The following is a 19,229-nucleotide window of genomic DNA, read 5'->3' as shown; positions in this document are numbered from 1 at the left end:
GTTTCTAGCAGATCTTAAAACTTTCTCCTTCCCCATCTTGCCTGATTTTGTTTAATGTCATTTTTCTTCTATTACTTGACACTTCCGCACTGCTTCCTAGGAGACTGTTCTGTCTGTAGTTTATATAAAACACAAGACTCAAGAATGTTCTCAATTCTGACACCAACTCCAAACTTGGAAGGTTCTTAAAGCCATGTTTAGGTAAGATAATTTACTAGAAGCACTCATGAAATTCACTGAAAGCTACTGTGTTCAAATTCTGAAATAGAATGAGGGGATATTGGTCAAAATAAGCCACAAGAGAAAGTATATGACAAGTCTAAGAAATTCCAAGTCTGACACTTTGACTGTCCCCTCCCCATGGAGTTGGACTATCTGACTTTCTCACTATTCATATGTAACAATGTGGCATGGTGGGACGTTCAGGAGTTTCAGTCTCGAGGCTTTAATCGAGGCATCTTTACATAGGCATGATGCACGGCTCATGGACTGGAAGTCAAGTCGCCTGGACTCTAAGAAGGCCCTAAGACTCCACACTAAATAATATGACTGATCTTGCACCAGGCCAACCTATTCTTTAACACTAACAGGAGTGAGCTGTCCCTTCACTAAACAAAATAAACACACATCTGTCAAATAGAATGATTTAAAAGACTACCCAGAGGGAAGAAATTGGATCTCTGTTGGGTCAGACCAAACCATTTATACCTCCTATGCCTACATGCATGTCCATCTATTTACAGGGGTCTAGCGATGCTCATCTGTACTTGTGAGTTATAGTCTTCACTGAAACATCAACTTTACTCAGGTGTAGTTGGGGAAATAACCATGATACACAAGAGCAAAATAACCTTACCCAAGAATTATTATTCTTGCTGCCTAAAAGAATAATATTCTAACTTTTAAGACTGGAGTACTCTTTTGCTTATGCATCACAGAGGAAATTTTAGAGAGTAGTGGCTTGCTTGTCTATGCAAACTGGACACATTTCAAAGATCAAAATCAAACTCCTTATGGCCATTTGCAAGAATGGGAAAAAATTTACAAAATACCTTTAAAGGACACAAAAACAGCATATACCTGTAACTACAATTTATTTTACAACCTAAAATCACTCTTTTGAATTCATTTTGAAGGTAAGCAAAGTATACATTATAAATATAAACAAACATAGAGAAGCCATCTAGACTATAAACTCTATTTCGTCTCTGAATATTTCATTTCATTGCTGCTTGCTGGGGTTTTAGCTCCTGAGACTGGTGCTAAAACACATACTAAACATGTCATCTGCCCCTGAGCTCCACCTCGAAACCCTCAGTTTGTGGAGGGGGTGCTTTAGCAGTCTTGCTGTGTGGCTCAGGCTGTGTGCTCAAGATGGCCTGGCACTCATTCCTTAGCTCTTGCTTCTGCCTCCCAAGTGCTGAGTTATAGGCCGTGTGCCACACCTGACTTCCCTCAGTTTTCTTTACTATTAATTTATGTGTGTATGTGTGCATGTGAATACAGGCGTAAACATGCTATGTTCGCACAAGGGCTGGAATCAGAGGACAACTTGATTCAGTTCTCTTTCCGGAAGGTTGTGAGGCCTACGGCACAAGCACCTTCTCCATCTGAGCCAGCTCCACTGCCTAGCCCTCAGTGTTTCAAATTAATAAAAACTAAAAGGAAAAATCCAACTTAGCAGAATCTGTAACTCAACTTCCCACCATGCTCTTCCGAGAATGACGCAAAGCTCAACCTGTTCCCTGTACGTTGCCAAACAACATGATTTTAAAAAATATTCTGCCAGGTATGGTGGCACATACCTTAAACTCCAGCACTAGGGAGTCAGAGACAGGCAGATTTCTGTGAGGTTTGAGGCCAGCCTGATCTACATAGGGAGAGCCTGTCTCAAAAATTAAAAAAAATAAATAAAAATGGAATCTGAAACCATTTCTGAGATTGAAACACAAATATATTCCCTAAAAACAGATATGACAAAATGATACATTATTATTCCTCAACATTTTTCCTACTTTAACTTAGCAAAAGAAAATGGGATGTGTATCAAAAGCAGAAGGTGAAAAACCATCCACATGAGATTAAACGTCAAAGGCCTGAATTAGGCTGCGTTCTTACAGCAGAGAATTTTTAAACTGAGCAAAGTTACTTAATTTCTCTAAAACTATCCATGTCATATGGCTGCTATTCAAATCAAACCCGTCATATACAATATATACCTCTTCTCAGGGTATATAAAGCCTGCTTCGAAGGCTTTCACCTCTGCAAAAACAGTGAGTGTAGCATAGAAATTAAGCCCTAAAAGGTTCTTTAAACTTTAAAGGCTGTGGGCGAAGTCCAAAGAACCCAAGTGAGGCCCCATGCCCATGCTCAGGCTGACAAAGACAACACACAACTATGTGTGCAACAGAACAATTTAAACACTGCTACAGACAGGAAAACCACAGCAGAGAATTGAACAAGGAAAATTTCTTTAAAAATAAAACAAACAAAAAGTCCAAAAAAAACAATAGAGCTAATAAATTTCTTTAAAAGCAAAACCAACAACAAAAATGATACTTTGTTGGAAACACGTATTTCCAACAAAGCCCATGCATGTATCTGCAGACAATCACATAGACAGTATGGGTATTTGGGTATGGCATGATCTTAAACAATAGCCAGTTTATCTGAGTGTGAGCATGTGTGCACTCTCTCTCTCCATATATGTGTGTGCATGTATATGTGTATATACACACACACATGTATATGTGAATACACACATATACGTATATGTATACACACACAAACACACCTATATATGTAGATAGACAGCTTATGTGTGTGAGAGAAAGGAAGAAAATGGAGGGAGGGCAAAAGTGTTAACCATCACAAGAATCTGCAGACTGCTGCTTGACTGACATTCAAGAGGCTTATAAAGAGACATATTAAGAGTAAATTACATAGTTAAGATGACAATAAGCCAGGCAGTGGTGGTGAACGCCTTTAATCCCAGCACTAGGGAGGCAGAGGCAGAGGATCTCTGTGAGTTCAAGGCCAGCCTGGTCTACAGGGTAAGTCCAGGACAGGTTCCAAAGCTACAAAGAGAAACCTTGTCGAGAGAAAGAGAGGGAGAGAGAGGGAGGGAGGGAAGGAGGGACAGAGGGAGGGGAAGAGGGAGAGAGGGAGGGAGAGGGAGAGAGAGAAAGAGAGGAGAACAACAAGTTATAGGATTTATAAAACAGTGTTTTAACTTTTCATCAGCAAAGCACATAAGAAATAAAACTAGAGAATCTGAAAAAGTGTTCAACTAGATTTTGAGTCTGAATATATAAAACAGAACTACATTCTTCATGACCTTAACTTTTTATTTCTTTTTTTAAAAAACAGCTACTCAGTGATTCATGTTATGGGAAGAAATTTCAGACCATGTCACTGCTGGGCTCTTGGGCACATTCACAAACTGTCCCACTCTCTATTATACCTCCTATTCCTTTTCTATCATCCACCACTGTACTGTGATTTGTCTAGTTGAGGTCACCATTGGCATTCTATTATTGAATATAATGAACCCTGTTAGGCCTTATTCACTATACATCTCTGCTGCATCTGATAGAAACATCAAGCTCTTGGCATGAACTCACAGACCTACTGAGATTCATTCCCATCTTCCGCTAATAAGTTCACTATTTCTCCTTACTGAGTCTCATTCTAAAATTACTTTTAGTGGGACTTGTTTTTAAAAGACTTTTATTTACATTTTCAAAGGTGGATTTGAACAAAAACATGATAAAACACTTCACAGGCCAATTTGTACAATAAAACAGGCAATAATAACTTTGGTATCTTTGCAGCAAAATCACTCCACATTTAAAACAATGACAGCAAAGTTGTAGCAGTGAGCTGATAAACCACATTAATAAATAAATAGGTCAAAAGCAAAACATATTAGGTACCTATCACTAAGGTTAATAATTGTATAGTCTCAGCTCGTTGTAACTCTAGTGATATGAGCTACTATGAAAGATAGTCTAAGACTCTGATGAGATAAATCAAAATCTCCAGGTGGGAAAAGGGTAGACACAAGACAGCTCAGCAGATAAAGACACTTGCCACCAAGCGTAAGCACCCAAGTTCAATGCCAGGGCCCACATGGCAAACACAGAGCATCAACTCCTGAAAGCTGAGCATGCCCATTGCACTTCTCCCTCTGTCCCTTCCTCTCTCCTTCTCTCCCACTCCCCACACTAAATAGTCCCTAAAATCCATGAACCAGACATGGTGGCACATGCCTATAATCTCAGTACTCAGAAAGCTAAGGCAAGAGGATCACTAATTGAGGCCAGCCTGGACAATTTAATAAGATGTAGTCTCACCACAGCAACATCTTGATGAATTACAATTTCATATATGACAACCACAAGAAATGAGATCTTGAGAAATGTTACCTTTTACAACTACAGACATACAGTAAGACATCTCCTCCTTTACTGAGGACCTCTCACTAGTTCCGCATACATGCACAGGCTTATATGCAAAATCATTGCTGTGATATCACACTTCTGGAGCTACACTTGCAAAAACTGCATATAACAAATTATAACTTTCTAAATTCCTTAATGGAATTCAATTCCAATGCTGGAAATGATATGAAAATGAATATAATTTATATAACACACTGGACTATCAAATAATGCTAACATTTAAAATACTGATAACACTTCTCTGTAGTCATGCTGAAGTCAGTACCTGCCTGGCCCTGCTCAGCTTCATCTCTGTCTCTGGATAACGGACCACACCTAGATGCCACATCCCTGCAAAGTGAGGAACCTTCAAACTATCAGCAAAACATGTCTAAGATCCATGCATCACACACACTGCGGAGGGGCTCTTCCTGAGAGCGTGGGTGGAGAGCTTGGGAATAAAACACCACCTGCTACTCATAAAGCTAAACCAGAAGAAAATGCCAAGGAAGGATAAGCAGATAATTAGAGGGCGGAGAAAAGCAGACAGATGAGCTGTCACGCAGGGAGAAATGATCAACTGAATTTCATTTTCTTCCTTTCTTTTCCCATAGTTTTCCTTTTATTGAAAAGATTCTTTTCTCATACTGAAGTCCATTTTCAAAATTAACAAGTGTACTAAATCTTCAAATGAAAATTTACAAAGTGCTTTGACTTTTCCAGAAAGCCATGATTACGTATACATACAAATACTTTTAAAAATAAAACAGCAGAGATAGTTTGGAAGTTGACATCTATTAGACAAATGAAACATCTGGTTTTTCTGACAGAAGCAGTGGGAATATAAGAGTCTATGGGAGAAGATGGCACATGGCTCAGTGGGGAAGGGCACTTGCCCAGAAACTAGAGGACTCCATCAGTCCCAAAAATGCACATGGTAGAAAGAGAGCCTACTCCACAAGCTGTGGTCTGACCCCCATGCATACTCCATGGTATGTGCAAGTGCAAGCAGAGACACACAATAAATAAACAAAAAAATAAATAAATATCCTTTTATTTTATTTTATTTCATTTTTGACACAGGATTTCTCTGTGTTGCCCTGTCTGTCATGGAACTGTGTAGACCAGGCTAGCCTCAAACTCAGAGATCCACCTGCCTCTGCCTCCTGAGAGGTTGTTTTTGTTGTTGTTTTGGTTTGGTTTTGTTTTTTTCAAAATCGAAGCTATGGGCTGTGTCTCAGTGGTAGAGCACTTGCCTGCCACATGTTAGCCTCTAGGCTCAATGCCTGTTAGTGCAAAAACAAGGTTATTATCTTCAACAGTCCAATCGCTAATAGTTTTACCCTGTGATCTTTTGTAATGATGCAGGCATCTCTGTATTGGCAAGTGTCTTTCATTGGTTCATCAGAATGCTGATATTGTTAAATTCTTATTTTGTGAAGCCAAGCACTGTACTACAAGGAAACGGGCAAATACAGGATATAAAGAAGTAATTTACAGGAAGATATTTATTGCCACGGTAGTGGTGACACACATCCAGCACTCAGGAGGCACAGACAGGCAGATCTGTGAGTTCAAGGTCAACCTGGTCTACAAAGTGAGTTCCAGGACAGCAAGGGTTACACAGAGAAACACTATCTTGGGGGGAGGGAGGGAGACAGGAGGAAGAGAGGGGAGTTTTGTTGGTTGTTTGGCTAGCTTGTTCCAATTTCTCCCAATGAAGACTGCACTGGCTTTAAATTATGACTCCTAGTATCCCTGACCAAAGTACTGAAATTGTAAACATATCACCACCCATACCTGGCTTCTTGTATTTTCACACATTTCTACTTCTGTGATCTTTAAATCCCAGCACTTGTACTTGAAGAGTGGCTATGATCTATAAATTTTGTAAGGACCTCATCCATTTGAAAGAATGGCTATTGCCTTGCCATTACAGTTGAGACTCTATTTTTGAAGTGCTAGTAATAATTAGTTTTTCCTTCCCTACCACATTAAGTAGCTTCATAACTTACCAAAGCCTTCTGTTTTTGACAGAGGGGCTTGGACTATAGCACAGGCTAGCCTTGGACTCATAATCTTCCTGCCTTAATAACATCTTTGTCACTATGCGTTAGGGATTCATTCAGCCTCATGGGGAGCTGCAATGATAGGTATATGCCATTATACTATCACAGCATTTTTACAAGTGAACAATAGATATCTTCCATTACTATATTGTTAAGTACCATAAGAAGAAGAAATTATATCTGGCTCTTCTAATACCTAATGTATACAAGTAATGAATTTCCAGAAAAGTTGGACCAACAGGACATATACATATATATATATATATATATATATATATATATATATATATAGGAGGAGATTTACTGCAGGAGTTAGCTGCTGTGGCTACAGAGGTAAAGAAGTTCTACAAGAGGTCATTTGGATGTAACTTTCAGTCCAAAGTCAAAAGTCAAAAGACCCAGGGAAGAGGTAAAGAAAGGGTGTTACAGTAAAATCCGGAATCCAAAGACCTGGGAACCTGGAGTTCGAATATCTAAGCCAGAAGAAAACTACCTCCCAGATCTAAGAGACCAGCGGTATTTCTGAACTTGCTATCTACAAGCTCAGGCTGATCAAGTAGTGATGGGCCACAGTGACAGCCAGATCTTCCCTATCCGGTCCATTCAGATTCACACGTATCTCCACTGGAAACATGTATATATACACATCAAATACGTGTTTATCCCACCTAACATGATTCACCTAACATGAAAATATACTTCTACTGCTCACACAGCTTGTGGTACCCCCACACCAGCCCCCAGTGGAAATCAGGTTTTGAGATTTCAGCTCTCCAGATTTAAAACTCTGAGTCTTTTAGGACTGTGCATTGAGAAACTTTTGGACTTCAGGGACTTAACCTAAGAACTTAGATCACTAGACATGGTGTCACTCACTTCTAATCCCAGCACTCAGGAGGCAAAGGCAGGCAGATAGATCTCTATGAGTTTGAGGCCAGCCTGGTCTACATAATGAGTTCCAGGCCAGTCAAGGCTACATTAGAGAGGCCAAGTCTCAAAAAAGAACTTTGATCTTTTAGGATTTCAAGGATTGCTTTTTGTGACTACAATCAGTACTACTAGAATAAATCTCACAGGAAGTGTACACCCATGAAAAGAACACAATTTGGTAATAAAATCTAAGCTGCCATCTGGAGGTGTGGCTTAGTTGATAACATGCCCGAAGACCTGAGTTTGATTCCTAGGACTGAACAAACAAAACATGGAGGTGTGTGTCTGTAACCCCAGCACTCAGGAGGCTGATGTAGGAAGACAGAAGGAGTCTGAGGTCAGCATGGGCTATGGAGCAATTTCTACTTCAACCTGGGACAAAGCTAAGATCCTGCTTTAGAATGGAAAATAACTGAGCCAGGCTGGAGAGATGGCTCAGTGGTTAAGAGCACTGGCTGCTCTTCCAGAGGTCCTAAGTTTAATTCCCAGCAACCACATGGTAATGTGATCTGGTGCCCTCTTCTGGCCTGCAGGCATACACGCAGGCAGAACACAGTGTACATAGTGGAGGGAGGGAACTAGAGAGGGAGGGAGGGAATAACTGAACCAGGGAGAAAAGCATATTTACAATAAAAATCCAAGCACTACAGAAGTTAATTACCACAAGAGCAAGGCCAACCTAGTCAATACAATGAATTTCAGGGAAGCCAGGACTATATACCAAGACTTTATCAGAAAGACAGACAGACAGAAAAAAAAAAAAAAAAAAGGCAAGACAGGGAAGGATCTGGAGATAAAACTTAATGGTAGAGCCTTTATCTAGTATGTGTGATAAAACTTAGATTGGCAGTATTAAAACCAAACAATTATATGTGTACAATCTCACTTGATATTAAAGATTTTTTCACACTCAAATCTACTATATACCCATTTATAATGTATTTTATTTATTCATAAATAATTTGTATTGATTTCATAGTAAATTTTACAATCAACTTTAAATAAACATTAAACACCATATTTCATACATGCTTTCTCTGCCTACAAGCTTTCTGTCAAAAAGACCTGGATTTCTGAGAAAATATGCACTTCTTCAACTAGTCTAACTAAGACGGTATTTTCACTTCTAATGATGTCACTTTTCTTCCAGCCACCATTCCATGAATTCTCTCCTTCCTTTTGTGACTTGTATCTACTAAAGCCTTATATGATCCTTCCCTTTCCCTTCCTATTAATCCACCCTCTTCTGTTACTCTCCTTATTAGACCAGTGCTCATCTGGAGGCATGTACATATTCCACATCTCCCCCACACCCACACTGTCTCTTCAGTATGCCACAGGAGATCTTCCCGGTAGCCTTTTTCTTATCACAAATATGTCTATTAGTTTCCAGTTCTGATATTTGCCAAATTAGATACATCCAACCTAATTAACTTAATTCTGTTTTTATTTTCAATGGAAGATCTTTATTTTGTTCTCTATAGCTCAGAGAAAAACTACATTTATAATAAGAAAATAAACAATAAGGATATTTCAGAAAATTTTAATGGTCGGTATATAAATATTACATTTATTTCCTATTCCTATTTCTAAACTACAGCAATGCTTACTGTATTCTGAAAACAGGTTCATTCAAGGCAAACTAGCAACTTTCCAATTCAAAAACTGAAGATATTGAGGGCTAGGAAGATGGCTCAGTGAGTAAACGTGCATTCAGATCCTCAGCACCCACAAAGAAGCCAAGTACAGAGGTGCACATCTGTAATGACAGCGTAGGGGGTAGAGAGGTGGATCCTAGGGACTTGCTTGCCAAGAAACCTACATAAAGTGAAGTGCCATGTTCAATGAGAGATTCTATCTTAAAAAATTAGTAGCAAGCAATAAAGGAAGTACCTGATATGAACCTCTGGCCATCCTACACAGAGATACACACAAAATAATTTGATACCCATAAAGTTCTGAAAACCTAATCAAGAAGAAAATTATTAAGCTCTTCTTTTAAAAGTAGATTTATGTAATTTAACACACAAATTAAAACTAAAATGAACAAATTTTGAAGCATATTACACATTTTTCTAACCTACATTCTATTTTTATTTGGATGAAAAGGAACAGAGCAATATGCTGGTTAGTTCTCGTCCACACGACACAAACTAGAGCCACCTGGGAAGAGGCCTCTCGGTTAAGGAATTGCCTCCCTCAAGACAAGACAGACAGAGACAGAGACCAGAAGACAACCTGTAAGAGTGGCCTTTCTCCATTTATCATGTAGGGACCAGGTACTGAACTCATGACGTCAGGCTTGGTGACAATGTCATTACCTAATAAGCCATCTCACTGACCCTGGCTTTGTTTTTAGCTATAGAAGTTTTTCATCTTCTAAATCTGTAGTTCTCAACCTGTGGTTTCCAACCTGTTTGAGGGTCACATATCAGATAACCAATTTATGATTCATAACAGTAGCAAAATTACAGTTAAAAAGTAACAATGAAATAATTGCATGCTTGGGGGTCACCACAACATGAGGAAGTGTACTAAGGTTGAGAGCCACTGCTCTAAATACCTGATGCCAGACTCTAACAAGATTTGCTCCTATCCTGTGGGTTAGCTTGATCATGCGTGCATGCAAGAGCGCGCACGTGTGTGTGTGTGTGTGTGTGTGTGTGTGTGTGTGTGTCTGCTCCGTTTCCAGTGACTAGACTCCTTCCTGATTGCGCAGAGGGCTGTTGTCTGGGACGGTGATCTGTAAGTTTTTTCCCCTTTAAATAAATACCACCCTATTAATCATAATTCCAAACTGGTGTGGGATTGTTTATGACTTACGCCTCCACCTTATACATGTTAGGCAAGCACCCTACTATAAATCCAGACCTCAATTTCTGCATAGTGTCCTCTGGAAAAGTTTTGTATTTTTGGTAAAGTCCATTTTTTTTTTCTTATTGCTTGTCCTTTTACTAATAATGAATTTAATAATCTAGTACTAAATCCAAGACAAAATGTACTCAGGTCTTTTTCTAAGACCTTTATAATTTTAGTTCTTAAGTTTAGGGTTTTGCTCCATATTGAGTTAATTCTTGTACAGAGTGTGAAGTAGGATCTCAGTATTACTCTCTAGCATGTGGAAATGCAGCTTTATCAGAACTGTTTTGTTTTGTGTGGCTTCTTTTTTGTTGGTTTGTTTGTTTCCAGACATTGTCTCATGTAACTCAGACTGGCCTTGATCCTATTGTGCAGCAGGCTTACCTCAAACTTAAATGAAACTGTTGGCTCTGTCTTCTGAGTACTGGGCTTACAAGTATGCACCACCATACCTATTTTTTTATTTTTCTTTATTTTTATTGTTTTTTCTTTTGTTTTTTTGAGACAGGGTTTCTTTGTAGCTTTGGAGCCTGTCCTGGAACTAGCTCTTGTAGACCAGACTGGCCTCGAACTCACAGAGATCTACCTGCCTCTGCCTCCCAAGTGCTGGGATTAAAGGTGTGCACCAACGCCCGGCCCATCATACCTATTATTAAATAAATATTAACTGAGAAAAATATTAGTAATGAAAAAAATAGCTGTGCTGAACTGTGAATTATTCAAGTAACAGTGAACTAATAAATTTCAATTTCCTGAGTTGTCCTCCAACTGAGGTGTTATAGGATAAATCCTACTCTTACTGTTATTAGTAGTCTTTTTGTGTTTATCTACTCATTGTGTGTGCACGTGTCCAAGCATGTGCAAGTGTGTGGTGGAGGTCAGAGGACAGCTTGCCAGAATGAGTCTTCTCCTTCCACTACACAGGTTGCTGGCATCAAAGTTGGGTTGTCAACCTGTGCAGGGCATGTCTTTACCCACTGTGCCAACCTACCAGCCCAATTCCACAGTTTAATCTCTCTGCACGGGTATTTAATGCTGTATACATGCAGTATTTAATACTTACTTATCAAGGAAATCTTTGTCTACTACAGCAGAGATGTCAAGAAGAGGATTTCCCATGCCAAACAGCACATTTTCACTAAAAAAGAAAAAGAAAAAAGAAGTTAGAAAACACAAATATAAAAATAAATGTATCTTTACCTAAACAAAAGCCTAACATCTAGTTTAATTAAACCTCTGATTTACCAATTAGATGTAGGATAATATTTTAGAGGTAATATAAAGCTATTTAGAAAAAAATTGGGTAGGTTAGTGAGATGGCTCAGTGGTGAAGACACGTCTTACTCATGCAAAGAACCTGGATTCAGTTCCCAGCATCCACATGGTGACTCACAACCATCTGTAACAACACTTCCCGAGGACCCAGAATCCTGTACTGGCCTCTATATATGTATGCATAAGGTGTACATATAGCTAGGCAGGTAAAATGTCATACACATAAAAAAGATTAAAATAGATGAAATAAAACTGAAACACGGAAAATGATCATTTATTATTGTCATAACATTTAATCACCAATGATTTTTCTGTTAAGTTAATAAAAGCTAGAGTCATTTGGGAAGATAGACTTTCAACTGAGAAAATGTTCCCACCAAACTGGCCTGTGGACAAGCCTGTGGCACATTTTCTAAGCACATTCTCTTGAGTAAGGATTAATGTGGAGGGCCCAGCTCACTGTGGGCAGTGTTACCCCTGAGCTGGTGGTTCCCAGTGCTCTAAGAAAACAAGTTGAACAAGCCATGAGACACAAGCCAGTAAGCAGCATTCCTCCATGGTCTCTCAGTAGTTCCTGCCCCAAGTCCCTTCAATAAGGAACTGTGATTGTGACATGTGAGGGGAAACAGACCCTTTCCTCCCCAAGCTGCTTGTGGTCAAGATTCTATCATAGCTACAGCAACACTAATCCATGTGATACCCTATACAATACAAATGCTATATAAAAAAACCATTTATTCTTATCTTTTTTCTATCAGATATAAATCTTGTCTAACCCAAAAACTATTGCCGACCCACACTGCAATTAAAGGTGTGTACAACTATCCGGGGATCACACACCTAATTTTTAAATAAAAGCACCTATTTAAGAAAAGCAATCCTCAGCCGGGCGGTGGTGGCGCACGCCTTTAATCCCAGCACTCGGGAGGCAGAGACAGGAGGATCTCTGTGAGTTCGAGGCCAGCCTGGTCTACAAGAGCTAGTTCCAGGACAGGCACCAAAAACTACAGAGAAACCCTGTCTCGAAAATCAAAAAAAAAAAAAAAAGAAAGAAAAACAATCCTCTACGATGTGCACTCAAGATGGGACAAATTAAAGGGGTGGTGGGGAAAAAAGAAAAGAAAAGCAACCCTGACAGGCAGGACAGCACTCAAACAGAGTATCTCCTAGAGTTCAAGTCAGCCAGGTCTACAGAGAGAGCTCTCTCCATGGCCACTGCTACCCAGCAAGACCCCCACCCCACCCCCACCCCCTCTCTCTCTCTAAAAAAAGGCAAAGATGGTTGCATCATAACTATTCAGATGTAGAGAAACATTTGAATATATAAAGCCAGTCTATATATTCCATTTAGAAATATACTTTAAATATAAGTGTAGGATATATACTATACATACCTATATATAATATATACTACACTTATATAAAAGTTTTATATATAAGAACATAGAAAGGGTAAAATGATTTGGGGAGAGAAAAGCTATGAAATCACTAATCATAAAAAATGTGACTTGCAGTTGCTATATTACTATCAGAGAAAGTACACTTTTAAATATGGAGATCTACAAATAAGATATATCAGATATTTCATAAAAGTTAATAGGTCATTTCATCAAAAATACAACAATACAAAGTATATATGCACCAAATAAAATAGCTCAAAACACTTGGCAGGGGGGAAAAGCACAATTTCTTCAACCCCTCTAGTACCAAGGAGCCCAAGACCTTGTATATATATGTATGGACTCACTAAACACACACAATCTAGCCCTCTCTTTCAGCAGCTGACAAAACAAAACAGGCACAAATATAAGTAAAAGTTGCACAATTGGATATTCACCTTAGAGAAATGAAAGATTAACTACGCATAAACCTAAACATAAATGTTCATGTTTATAATGAAGCAGGATAGAAAGGCAGGGGAAACTTAGGGGCGTGCAGAGGAAAGGGAGCCTCTCACCCTGGAATCCAGTTAAAGTCTCCAGCCAGCAGAGAAGCAAGAATTCCATAGCACAATCATTAACTGAATCACTAACCATCCAAGGCTCTTCTCCCATCCCTGCTGCAAGCCTAAAATTTCTTAGGATTCTCATTAGAAACTATATTTACAGGGGAAGAAAATTACCACACTCATTGTGCAGCTCTGGTGGCTCCTGGGTTTTTCACCTTATCAGACAGTAATTCCATCCAGGGCATCTGTGGAGCCATCTCACGCAGCCCCCTTATCAAGAGGACTGGGAGGAAATGCTTCTTAATGGCCTTTTGAGATATAACTTGAAAGTCATGAAAATAGCTAAGTATACTTCTCCATATGATTTTGCCTCTCTGTTTAGAATTCATACTTACAATTGGGTATCTTACTTGCCTCTGCTGCCCTTTAGGAAGCATATACTTGGGTATGTCTTGTTTTCTTGAGTGCCTCTCTTTCTCTCAACCCTCACTTTTAAGTTTATATTAAAATATATTAAGTTCCAACTAGCCAGTTCTTTTCCACAATGAAGTTATAAATGTCAGCCAACCTTGGTTGCACACGCCTTTAATCCCAGCACTCAGATGCAGATAAATAAATACTTGATGTTTTAATTTTTTAAACTGTAGATTTTAATTTTTATGTATGTATATGTACTTGGGGTGGTATAAGTCATAATACTAAAGAAGGGACCATGAAGGGAGAAAAGAGGTCTCAATGGAGAGGGAGGAAGGAAATGAGAACAGGAGGAGGAAGAGAAGGAAAACTGTAGTGGTTTAAATGAGAAATGTCCCCCATAGGCTACAGTGTCTGAATTCATAGTCCCCAGTTGGAGGCACTGTTGGAGGAGGCCACAGAGTCCACAGGAGGCAGAACTTCCCAAGAACATCAGTGAGAGCAGGAAGTGAGAATTCACAGCCTCACCCACTTCAGTTCCTTCTAGGTGATCTCAGCCCCCCCCCCCATAGCTCCCCCAACATTATATACCTCCCTCTGAAATCAAAAGCCAAAATAAACTCTGTTTCATAAGTTGTTTGTGGTCATGGTGTTTTATATCAGCTACAGAAAAATAACCAATATGATCATCAACTAAAGCAAAGTGTGTAGGGAAATGTAATTTTTTTTACAAAAAAATATTTTTAACAATTTTTGTGTTGATCTCTATGCTAGTTTCCGCTGCAGCAGCAGCCTGCTCTGCTGCCAAAGCAGTGACATCATCACCAGTCGTCAGGTGCCTTCTGCCAGCTATGTGACATGAGCACCCTTTAAAAGTACTCAGCAGAGCACAGCTCTCTCGCTCTCTCTCTTGCCTCTAACTCCTTTCTTTGCCTCTTCTTTCCACTGTTTCAATGCTAGGCCTGTTACAATACTGGCCTCAAACTCTCTATAGCTAAAGATGACCTAGAATTCCTTATCCTCTTGCCTTCACCTCTCAAGTGGTAATGGAGGAATTATAGGTGTGGGTACCCATGTCAGACTCTTACCCATTTTTTAAAATTAAGCATTGCTGCCATGTGTGGTAGCACACGCCTTTAATCCCAGCACTCCAGAGAAAGAGGTAGGCAGAACTCTGAGTTTGAAGCCAGCCTGGTCTACAGAGTGAGTTCCAGGACAGCCAAGACTGCTATACAGAGAAATCCTGTCTTAAAACTCCACCACTAAAAAGAGAGTGGGGGGAGGGAGAGAGACAGAGGGAGGGAGGGACTGAGGAAGGGAAGGAGAGAGGGAGGAAGGGAGGGAGGGAGGGAGGGAGGGAGGGAGGGAGGGAGGGAGGGAAGGAGGGAAGGAACTTCTTTTTTAGCCTTCTTTGTTCTATTACTACAAAAACCTCAGGAAACGTGCTTCCATGTTAGAACACGGAGCTTGGTGTAGCCTAAATCTGTGTTCCTGATATGCTCTCTTGTATTTGACCCCAGAGTAAACCACCGAGGAACTAGCCTGCCTCCAGCTTAGGTCTAAAAAGCCATTTTATAGTAAAGACAAACTAGGTTCATTCTTGTTTATGATTAAACCTGTTTCTCAAGGATTGGACTATGCCCCACCTGTAACCTCAACTACAAATGGTTCTGTAACTGCATGTTTCAGGAATGACAACCATGCTTTTGTTTACAACCACTCACTGATTTCAAAAGTTTATATGACTGCCAATGACTACCGTGTTACGCCCACCTTGCAACCTCGTCTTTGTTTCGGGGGGACTAACTTTTTAGATTTATGTTCTGCTCCTGTAACCCCATCTATTTTGCCCACCAAATCCCACATCTGGGAACACTCTACCTTCTTCTCATCCAACGCTGCCCTCTCAGACCTCTCCTTAGGTGGAGGCAGCCCATGTACATGAATTTAAAAGCTTGCTGTCATTAATCACTTACTTTAATGAACTTGGCCATGTTCTTTGGCCATGGTCTTTCTCCTCCCATCTTTGAAATTAACACTACCTCTTACCCTGAGCTGAGAGTTGCTTTTGTGTCCACAGTATAAAGACTTTTTTGTTTTATTTCTTTTTTGAGACAAGGTTTCTCTGGATAGCCTCAGCTGTCCTGGAACTGGTCCTGCAGACCAGGCTGGTCTCAAACTCACAGGGTGTAATGAGAAAATGAAGAAGAAAGGCTAAGTGGCTACCTTTTGGCAGGCCCTGCAGAGGTACGACACTGCCAATAGGGTCAGTTCAGGAGGTTGGTTGAGGGAGGGGGAGAGTAACCGAGTGAAAGGCTGCTGCTAACGTAAGGACATGAGAGAGACAGGCAGAGAGACAAGGAGAGAAGCAGGAGAGAAGAAAGGGAATAAGGGAGGAGCAAGAGGCAAGAGACAAGAAGAGAAAGAAGTATTTTGGATCTCATTTCAGGATTCTGAAGAGAGATTCTGTGTGGCTCGGCTGAATCTCTTTGTCACTCTTCCCAACAGTCACATTGAGTAAATCTCCTCTTCCTGCTTTCCATCTTAGTTTAGAGGTTTTAATTAGCTCTTTGACAATGGGTGGCCAGACTAGTCAGTCCCCTTGGAGATTATCTTTGACAACAGATTTCTTCCGGAGAATAACAGTTTGTGGTTTTAGGTATCATAACTGTTTCAGCCAAATACAGAAGCTATGGAAGCTCATCTCTTTCCAGATATGATGTTGGTAGATGGCTATCAGGAAACCCTGCCACAGAGGGTGGGATCAGTCTTGATGAACTGAGTACTCCTCCAACAGCTGATACATGAGAAGAGCAAGAGCTGACTCTAAGAGGCTGAAATCTGAACATAAATGTATTTTATTTAAGATTTTATTCTACTCTTATTTACTGTGTGTGTGTGTGTGTGTGTGTGTGTGCGCGCGCGCGCGCACTTATGTTTCCAAGCCCACAGAAGTAAGAAAAGGGTACCATATTTCCTTGAACCTGAGTTATAGGCCCAGTGTGGGTGCTGGGAATTGAACTGATCAGTAAGGGCTCTTAACTCCATCACCTCTCCAGCCCCTAAATATACACATTTCTTGCAGAAAGAAACCGCCAAAGTGGAAGGCTGACACACAGATCAGAGAGTGCTGTGTGCATCTAAAATATTGCACTATTTCCTCACAAATGAATGAGGCCGTGCTAGGAATCTCCTCGCAGGTCTGGCCTGACTGACAGAGCAACTCCATAAGTAAAAATTTGGCTCATTATCTTATTTGGACAGAATACTGAAGTATTGCCACATTTGTTTGTTTGAGACAGAGTCTTGCTGTGTAGTCTAGACTGCACTGTAACTTATGGCCAGGCCTCTGGAGGACTGGGATTACAGGCATGGACCACACACCCAGCTTAATGTTTTAATAAATATGCTCAGACTGCAAAACAGACTCATCTTTAGATAATAGATTCCAAACCTCCAGACCTGAAGGAAATACACACACAGCTTTGGAAAGTTGACAGAAATGCTCACTGTGCCGCGCAGACTTTGTCAACTTGACACAGCTAGAGTCCTCTAGGAAGAAGAACCTCAGCTGAGAAAACAACCCCCATTGGTTGCCTGTAAACAAGCTAGTAGGTCATTTTCTTGATTAATGATTGATATGGAAGGGCCTAGTTCATGGGATTGGGAGGGAGGCAGACCCTGAGCAGGTAGTCCTAGGTTGTACAAGAAAGCAAACCAAAGCAGCCAGGAGTTGACCAACAAGCAGCACTGCTTCATGGCCTCTGCTTGGTTTCCTGCCCCCAGAGTCCTCCCCTGCTTGAGTTCTTGCGCTGCCTTCCTTTGATGATGGACTGTGATCTGGAACTTCAGGCTGAATAAATCTTTCCTCTCCAAGTTGCTTCAGTATAACCTTCGTCGCAGCAATAGAAATCAGAGGAGGACACTATTCCTATCTGTCTCTCCCCAACCCACAGTAAATCTGAAAAGCAGCAACCCTCAAACACTAACCCCAGATGCCAGGCAGCCCTAGAAAAGAGAGAAATGTGTTGGTGCTCTTTCAAAGCGTCACTTCAGAGAGCTGCTATCATTTCAGCTTACTGACAGTCCTTTCAAAAGCTCCAATCGCAAGGCCTCCCATATCTGACCTGATCTTGCTCTGTGCTAAGAGTTTCCCCTAAGAGTATCTGTCAAAAACAACCAGCTGCAATTATTTAACATTCCAGCTGCTTGAAGCAATTGGAACAAACAAGTTAACCAAAAACATAGAAGAAAAAGTGTGAGAAATAAATGTGCACAGAGGATTTGGGACATCCTAAATGTTCCTGCGATCGCTGTGAGCATGCTCAAGGAAGACAAGGGAAGGTTCGACCGCCTGCCTAGGCTGCACACGCACAAGCAGAGTTTCAGGACAGTGTGAGACTGCCTGAGTGCTTAGGATGTGCCTCAACAAGTACACAGGACTCGGAGCAGACTGGGAACAAGAATGCTAAGGAACCAGAAATGGAAAATGATGCAGCCACACTGGGAAAACAGTTCAGTAGTTTCTGAAAGAGGAGGAGGAGGCAATGGAGAAGGAAGAAGATGGGAAAACTAGAGGATGGGGGCAACTGTTTCACCTAAAAGGAAAAAAAAAAGAAATGGTTTATTCCAAAGCCAACTGGTAGTGATTATGCACAGGTATAGTTTCCCCAAATACTATGTTCCAACATGGTAACAGTTTTATGAAGTCTTATAGTAACAGATACTTTCTGGATACACTGGTAGAAACATCAGAAAAGCTGGAATATCTCACTATAGGTCTCAGATCTGTTTGTACATTCCAAAAGGTTTACCTAACGGACACAAAGCTATTAGGTCATATAGAGAGGAAGGTAATAAATGGTTGTTAGGGGGTTAAAGATGGTCCAAGATAATTTGGCTCTGGATTTGGCAGCATTCCATCATTTCCACATCTAAAGTTCTAATGAGTCAGGCAGCCTTTGTTGTCAGCATTTTTTCGGGGATTCTTGTTCACAAAGTAACATAAAATTATCCTATGAAACTGTGTCCCTTCCGAGGAGAAACAAACATATGGCAAAACAAAAGTTTACACATGGATGCTTACAGTACAATATTATTCATAATAACCACAGTGAAAATAACCCACATAGCTGGGTAAACAAAATATATCTACACACTAAGATGTATTCAACCATAAGAAGGAATGAAATACTGATAATCAGAAGGGACAAGGATGAACTTATATCACATGATTGTGTTCATGACACATCAGAATAAGAATTCACAGAGGCAAAAAAAAAGTAGATTTCA

The 19,229-nt window shown here is 40.2% G+C and overlaps 1 protein-coding gene across 2 annotated transcripts in view; it reads right to left on the bottom strand.

Moving 5' to 3' along the window:
- Positions 1–19,229, bottom strand: part of Adk (adenosine kinase) — a 386,675-nt gene that overhangs the window by 328,110 nt on the left and 39,336 nt on the right. For both annotated transcript variants that reach the window (XM_041638898.1, XM_041638897.1), the window contains exon 2: positions 11,364–11,438. In XM_041638898.1, coding sequence (XP_041494832.1) covers positions 11,364–11,438 — 75 coding nt within the window. The remainder of the gene's footprint in view (positions 1–11,363; positions 11,439–19,229) is intronic.

This window comes from Microtus oregoni, unplaced genomic scaffold (genome assembly GCF_018167655.1).
Source record: "Microtus oregoni isolate MIOR12 unplaced genomic scaffold, Mior012 000056F_ref0000123, whole genome shotgun sequence".
NCBI classification, from domain to species: domain Eukaryota; kingdom Metazoa; phylum Chordata; class Mammalia; order Rodentia; family Cricetidae; genus Microtus; species Microtus oregoni.
Note: the sequence above shows the minus strand (reverse complement) of the source record. Positions and strands in the feature narration are given on the sequence as shown.